Raw genomic sequence first — 6941 nt, 5'->3', positions numbered from 1 at the left:
AGGCCTACATTGTGAGAGCTGCACCTTTAACAGGCCTACATTGTGAGAGATCACTGTGTCATCTCTGCCTACTTTCTGCCCAGTGTGTTCAGGAGAGCAGGAATCTCCCCTCAGACCTGCTCATATACATGAGAAACGATCCAGAGATGGAGGATTGGGTGGGGCCCATCGGGCACAGCAACCCCCTACTGGTCAGTCGCTCTCAATACAGCCACATTCAGGTGGGCCGTGTCGAAGGGACAGAGGGTCAGGAGGGACACAACGTCCTGCTGCTGTCCACGGGTAGGAGACCGAAACACCTGCATCTCTCACACTGTCGCAGTTAGACAAGAAGTGTTTTAACGCTACCAGTTTGACAATACTTAGTCGTAAAGTTGCACAGGTCACTGTAACTGAACTGGTCACAGCTGCTGTCCGTGTAATGTACAGTACCAGTCAAAAGTTTGGACACACCTTCTAATTTTTTGAGAAGTGTTTTCTTTACTTTTATTATTTTCTACATGATAGATAACACTTTTTTTGTTTAGTACATCATTCCATATGTGTTCTTTCGTAGTTAAAATGTCTTCAGTATTAATCTACAACAGTGTTTCTCAAACTTTTTCAGACCAAGGACCACTTAGCCAATAAAAAAAAACTTGCGGACCATCTTACTAAATAGTATATCCCCGGAACAACAGGCCTCCTACCCAGACCTGGCACCAGACAATTGTTAGCGGCAAGGCCGGACTAACCATTAGGACAACTAGGCACTTGCCCAGGGGCACATGACAACTAGGGGGCCCTGGACAACGTCAACTAAAATGTTATATCACGTTATGAACGCAGTCCTTACTTTCCTAATGTGAGCACTTTATTGCAACTCGTTCGATCAAAATATTATGTTAAATCACGTCAAAAACAGTGTTTGTGTAGTCTAGTAGCTGCCTGCACAAATGCCGCTTGGGGCTTGCCAGCTCTACGCCGCGGACACTGCGAGCGAGAGTCACGTGACTTGAAGCGCTGCGGCTGGAGGAGAGCGTCCTATGGGGAGAAGCAGTGCAGCAAGATGGAGAAGCAGTTAAGCGGGAGTGCTAATGTGAGAAGTTTTAAAAGTAAAGATAGGTCATTAGGCCTCATAATTGTTTGTGTAGTCATGAGTTCAGTCTTTAAGGGAGGCCAGTTGTAAGGTCCATTTGTTTAAGTAAAATAATAAGGATATATAGTAGTGAAGTGATCAACATTAAATGTTGAATTGTGATACAATAAACATGATCTTGACTTTGAAATTACATGCAACAGTGTAGCCTTGAGCCTTGTTGCCCAGGGCACAGAACATTGTTAATCCGGCCCTGGTTAGCGGCACGTGATTTTCGCGGGTGGGCACTCCTTTTTTTATCGGTAGGCTAGTTATAGATATGACAATCCGCTAGGCAAAGCATCTGGAACCCTGCTCCATGCGTGACTTGGTTAAGTTACAAACTATAGTTCGCTCACAGCCTCATACTCCCATCACACACTCAGACACGCCAATGTATCACTAAACACCAATAAACACAACCATGCGCATACCGACCACGCGACCGCAGTAATTCACTACCAACCGTAGGCTAGCCGACTGGCATTAATATAGCCATCCTAGTAGTCAACTTTTCATAATTATGAGTCGTCATTATCCAACGTCACACAACACAGAAAAAAGTTCATCTTGCTGTCTCCGCAGCGGGAGAAAAAAAAATGCTCTCATTTAATTTTCTTTTCATTGTCCCTGTCTTAAGCCACCGATCCATGACCTTCTTAATAGATTATGCTACTCTTTAATAGATTAGGCTTCTACTGACTGTGTTCTCTTCGTTCTGAGTTGTATGTTAGAAATGTCGCAATAATTGACTTGTGGCAGTCGCGGACCACTACGGGGCACTTGCGGACCACCAGTGGTCCGCGGACCACACTTTGAGAACGACTGATCTACAATGTAGAAAATAATAAAAGGAATGAAAACACTTCTGAAAAGAACCAACCCTTTTTGTCATGTTCACAGTAAAGAGCTTATCTTGCTTAGACACTCTGGCCCTCGTTTATAAAACGTACTTACGCACAGATTTGGTCTTAGAGTGTTTGTGCGATAAAATCCATGTCTAAGTACAGATTTATAAAAACCGTCTTAGACGAAAAGGACCTAACTCTACGTCTGGTTCTAGTTCGCGTAAGTACATTTCCTTGTGGCAGTACTGGAGTACTGCAGGAATTCCGAACTCTCAGAGCGCCGACACGCAGTTTCATCATCATCATCGTCACCACCACCGTCACCATTAGGGCTAATGGTAAAAGGCCAAATGAATGTTTCGCTCAATAAAATCAATTAAACAATTTGAATAATTCATACATGAATGAAATTCACGTCTAATAGGTATTCATTTTAATTCCACACGTGTAAAACATTTTGCTCAATTTATAGCCTATAACAAGCCTGATAGTGACAGTTTTCAGTAGGAGATATGGCTGCATTGGCGTTGTTAGAGGATATTATCCCTCTGTCCGAAATGTATTACATGTCCATACAGTGCCCTGGAACAGCGAAATGTGAAAGAGGATTTTCTGCGTAAAACAGGGTTCCCAATGGCTTCTCACCCCGATTGCGCACACTCAGACAGCCTAGGAAGCCCACTTCAATACAGCACATGCCCGTGCGCGGTCGGTAGTGGAGCGCAGCATAGGCATGCTGAAGTGAAGGTGGCGATGTTTGGATGCATCGGGAGGGAGACCCCGAAAAGGTTTGCCAGATCATCCTAGCCTGTTGTGTGCTACACAACATCTGTCTAAGCCATGGCATAGAGCTAGGAGAAGATGAAATGCGCATGGACCAAGATGACCACCCTCCCATCCCAGCTGGCTGGAACACGCACATCACTGCGCTGAGAAGACGGGAGCTAATTCACCAACTATACCAACAGTATAAGAATAAATGCACACATGTTCATTTTCTTCAGAATGTTTTATTTAGGCACGTTTGTTCAAAGAACCCTCAATAGCGGACAGAGTTCGGCAACAACCTCACTACCAGACTCATTCAAGTCCCTTTGTGAATGAGAAGAGGAAGCTGGTGATGGCCGACGAGGCCCCGATGCTGGTGCTGCAGGTGCTGCTGCCGCAGATGCGGCTTCTGGTGCTGCTCGTGCCGCAGGTGCGGCCGCTGGTGCTTCGGAGACGTGTCTTCTACCATGCCACATACTTTGCTTTTGTCATTACGCCACCCGACAGGCTTTCGAACAATGTTTTGGCCCGCATCTGCTCTTCCATCAGCAGAACGTCGATTTCAGCCTCACTATAATTCTTCTTTTTACATGTTTCTTTCTTGCTTGCCATTGTCACAGAGAGTTTGTGCATTGAGGATGCGCTCCGTTTGTGCATTGAGAATATGCTAATTAGATTAAGTAGGGGGCGTTTTGAGGGCGGAGATTCAGTGATTTATAAACGCAGGAATGGCGTTTTTGGGTACGTTCGTTTTCTGTGAATAACACTTACGACCATTTCAGAAAACGTCTGAGATCAAATGTAGGATGGTTTCTACGCAACATTTTATAAATGAGGCCCATGGTTCCTGGCTTTTGTGTGTCTTGGGGCTAGAGCTATTAGACTCTGATTGTTGGCTTTTGTCTACAGCCACGACAAGATGGTTGAAGCCAAACATATTAGAATATATGGCCTACCTTGCCATAGGCCCGTTCAAGCTAGACCTCCCCTTTGACCTCCCCTTTGACCTCCAGACACACCCACCCACTGCCCTACTCTTTATGTCTTGTTTCATATGTTAATTCTACACTATAAATGGAATGAAAAAGACTTTCCTCGCAGAAGAAGACATTCCTCGTGGCATGTGACCGTGCTGTGCCGAGGTTACTGTGGCTAGTGTCGGAAGAAACGTATTCTTTCGCTACAGGCAGACCTATGGTCGTCCGTTTTCGGAGACACGGAGAGCCCTCTCCGACGTTGCAAAACCTCTCCGAGCACCTCTCCGTGTCCTGACAGGCACCTCCCAAATTTTTTAACTATCCGACTCCGTCAATCCGTCAGTCCATCGCTGTTTACCTCGTGGGTAGTAGTATGCCAACATTAGATACCTGGCTCAGATACCTCGCAAATCCCCTCAGACGTATTTTTCAGTTACAATAATGGGGTTTTTAAATTGCAGTGTCTATTTCTCTGTAACTTAAAAAAAATCTAAGCAAAAAAAAGGAAAACAAATAACTTTTATGTACAAATACAACCATATACGGAATTTGGTCCGCCCCCATCTTTTTTTTTAAAATGCTTTACAACAACCACAACCGTCGGAGAACCATAAATGAAAATGAATCCGTCGAGGCAAATGAGTGACCACGGAGTAACGGAGTCGTTGAAGTATATATCGGCCTTAAGCCGTCTTCCACAAGTCTCAAACTCTAACTAACTAGTACCTGTGAGACATTAGAACATCAACACGGTGACCGCATTGAACCCCTAGGGTGTTCAGCACTTTCATTTCATTTTCACTTGGTCATGGGACTAGAACATTCCAGGTGTCTTGTTTCTGAAGACGGAAGTTTTGTAACCAGATCATCAAAGACTCAACTGTGTGTGATGTTTCTTGTGTTACACCCTGTGTTTGTTTGTTTACTTCGGTTTTTGTTTGTGTTTACTCAAGAGTGTGGTGCGGTTCACAAAGTCCTGGAGAACTCCTCTGACCCTTTCATCATTGCGGAGTATCACCCTTTCAAACCCGGAACACACATCCTCAGTATGCTGCTGGACAGTTCTCAGGTGAGTCCTCCACAGTGTATCCCAGCATGCTTCATGTTTGCGCCTCTCAGGTTCTATTCTATGCCATTTTTATGGTGCCAATATTCAGTCATACAGTTTGAACCCAACCCGTTGGGCTTTTGCAGAAGAAACTCTATGTGAGCTCCAATGCTGAGGTGGTTCAGATTGACCTGAGGAACTGCAATGTGTACGGGGACCAATGTGCTGACTGCATCTTAGCAAGAGACCCCTACTGCGGCTGGGACCGTAACCAAAAGAGATGTTCAACATATTCAGAGTAAGAGACCCCCCTCCCCCCTCGCTCTCCCTCTCTCCTCCATGATTAGTTGCTACACATACAGTATCTGTGTTCACACCCATGTTGCTCGGAGACATGCAGTGTATCCTTTCACAGAACTGTGAAATGTGTTTGCAAAGAGAGAACTAAAAGACGTGCTCTATTCTAACACCCCCTTATATATATATTGAATGTATACGCAGAGCCTCTTGGGCGATAAGGATGTCAAGGTTTACCTGTCCTATTGATTCCCTCTGCTGTTCTTATTTATTCACCTGTCTCAAGCCGATGGTGTTACCAAAATTACCAAAAGCATTGGTCCCTCATGCAATGTCATGAGATAGTGCCTACTGTTAAACGTGTCGATAAAATGCAGCTGAATTCAGTCTCTTTCCACAGGGACTCTATTCAGGATGTTGAAGATGGAAATGTCCATAAATGCACAGACGGTATGTCCTGTTTTACCTCTCTGTCTTACATGCTTCCCTTCTTCCCCCGACCCACCTCTCTCTCCAAAGCTGTCTCTAACTCAGCTCAAAACATGAGAGGCTGAACACTAGAGATGAAACAAACTGAATTTCACTTCACTGCCTACCTATTTGACCTTTCACTGCCTACCTATTTGACCTTTTGAATTTGCTATTTGTGATGGTCACATATTATGGTGTAATATGGTGTTCACTATTATTAATATTATACATTTTAACAGTTTGATTATCTGATGTCAGTATTTATCTGTGTCTAAAAAATAGACATAGTTTAATGGCTTTTGTTCCTCTCCTCTCTAGGTCCAGTTATTGATCCTAGCACAGAGGGGCCTCAGCAGGGTGATGCCGACACTATTGACATTTCGGAGTCCTCCAGACACTTCCTGCCCTGCCCCGTTCATTCCCATCATGCCGAGTACCGCTGGATGCAGGGCGGAGAGGAGAGGCAGTCGATCATGGACAGCCAGCAGGAGCAGTTAGTGCTGCTGATAGATGGCATGAGGGCTGAAGATGAGGGCCTGTACCAGTGTGAGGCCAGGGAGGGAGACTACAGGAAGACAGTGGTCCAGTATGAGCTGAGGATGAGCAGTGCAGTGGGGGGACTAAAGAGCTCTCCTCTGGCCTTGGCCTTGCTGCTGCTGCTGCTGCTGTTTACTCTGTTACGTTAGAGGTCTGCTGGACCTGCTCCGTGTTGGGTCCTGTTCCGTGTCCTGGTTGGGAGAGTCTAGACCCTTTAGGGAACCAAAACAGCAATGGAGGAAGAGATGATTGAAGCCTCATGACGGTCAGGGCTGGATGTACATGAGGGGGAAACACCATGACTCAGTTCACATTTCACAAACTTCTGAAAGTGTTAGATCCTGCTTGTATTCTTTCATTTGTGTGAGCATTTATTGTAAAAAAGTTAAAAGTTTATATGTTTTTGTATCGATGTTCTCCATTCCAGTTGAGTCTTAGTGGAAGCCTATAATAGAGTTGCAATAGTTTTAGATTTTGTACTAATTGTCTATCACTGTCACTTTGGCACTTTAAAGCTTCTTTGAAACAAGCAGTTGTGTCATTTTGTCCAGGAAGGTCTACCATGAGGAAATATGGTGACTAATGTTGCATACATCTGTTTCTAGCACTGAATACTTGGGGTTGGTCAATTAGGACCTTGAAATTAACTAGTCCACATTTATAATAATGAATCATTATTATTGTTTTCTTAGTATTGAAGTTCTTGCTATGCTGATATGAAGAATCTTAGTATTGACGTTTGTGCTATGCTAGCCGTTCCAGAAAGGACATATTTTAGCTTGTACCGTGTGAAAATGAAGACCCATGATCGCTCTGGTCAAAACATGGCTGTTTGGCGCTGCTACCGTATACCGTGATAAGACAGCATTGCTTTTATG

The 6941-nt window shown here is 44.5% G+C and overlaps 1 protein-coding gene across 1 annotated transcript in view; it reads left to right on the top strand.

Moving 5' to 3' along the window:
• The window catches only part of LOC116220738 (semaphorin-7A-like), a 25499-nt gene extending 18907 nt beyond the window's left edge, over positions 1–6592 (top strand). Inside the window, exons 10-14 of the mRNA XM_031568751.2 lie at positions 84–282; positions 4664–4779; positions 4905–5056; positions 5456–5505; positions 5845–6592. Coding sequence (XP_031424611.1) covers positions 84–282; positions 4664–4779; positions 4905–5056; positions 5456–5505; positions 5845–6212 — 885 coding nt within the window. The 3' untranslated portion in view covers positions 6213–6592. The remainder of the gene's footprint in view (positions 1–83; positions 283–4663; positions 4780–4904; positions 5057–5455; positions 5506–5844) is intronic.
• Positions 6593–6941: the final 349 nt, after the last annotated feature.

Source organism: Clupea harengus, chromosome 6, assembly GCF_900700415.2.
Source record: "Clupea harengus chromosome 6, Ch_v2.0.2, whole genome shotgun sequence".
Lineage (NCBI taxonomy): Eukaryota > Metazoa > Chordata > Actinopteri > Clupeiformes > Clupeidae > Clupea > Clupea harengus.
The sequence above is the reverse complement of the archived record's forward strand: the minus strand, read 5'-3'. Positions and strand labels throughout refer to the sequence as shown.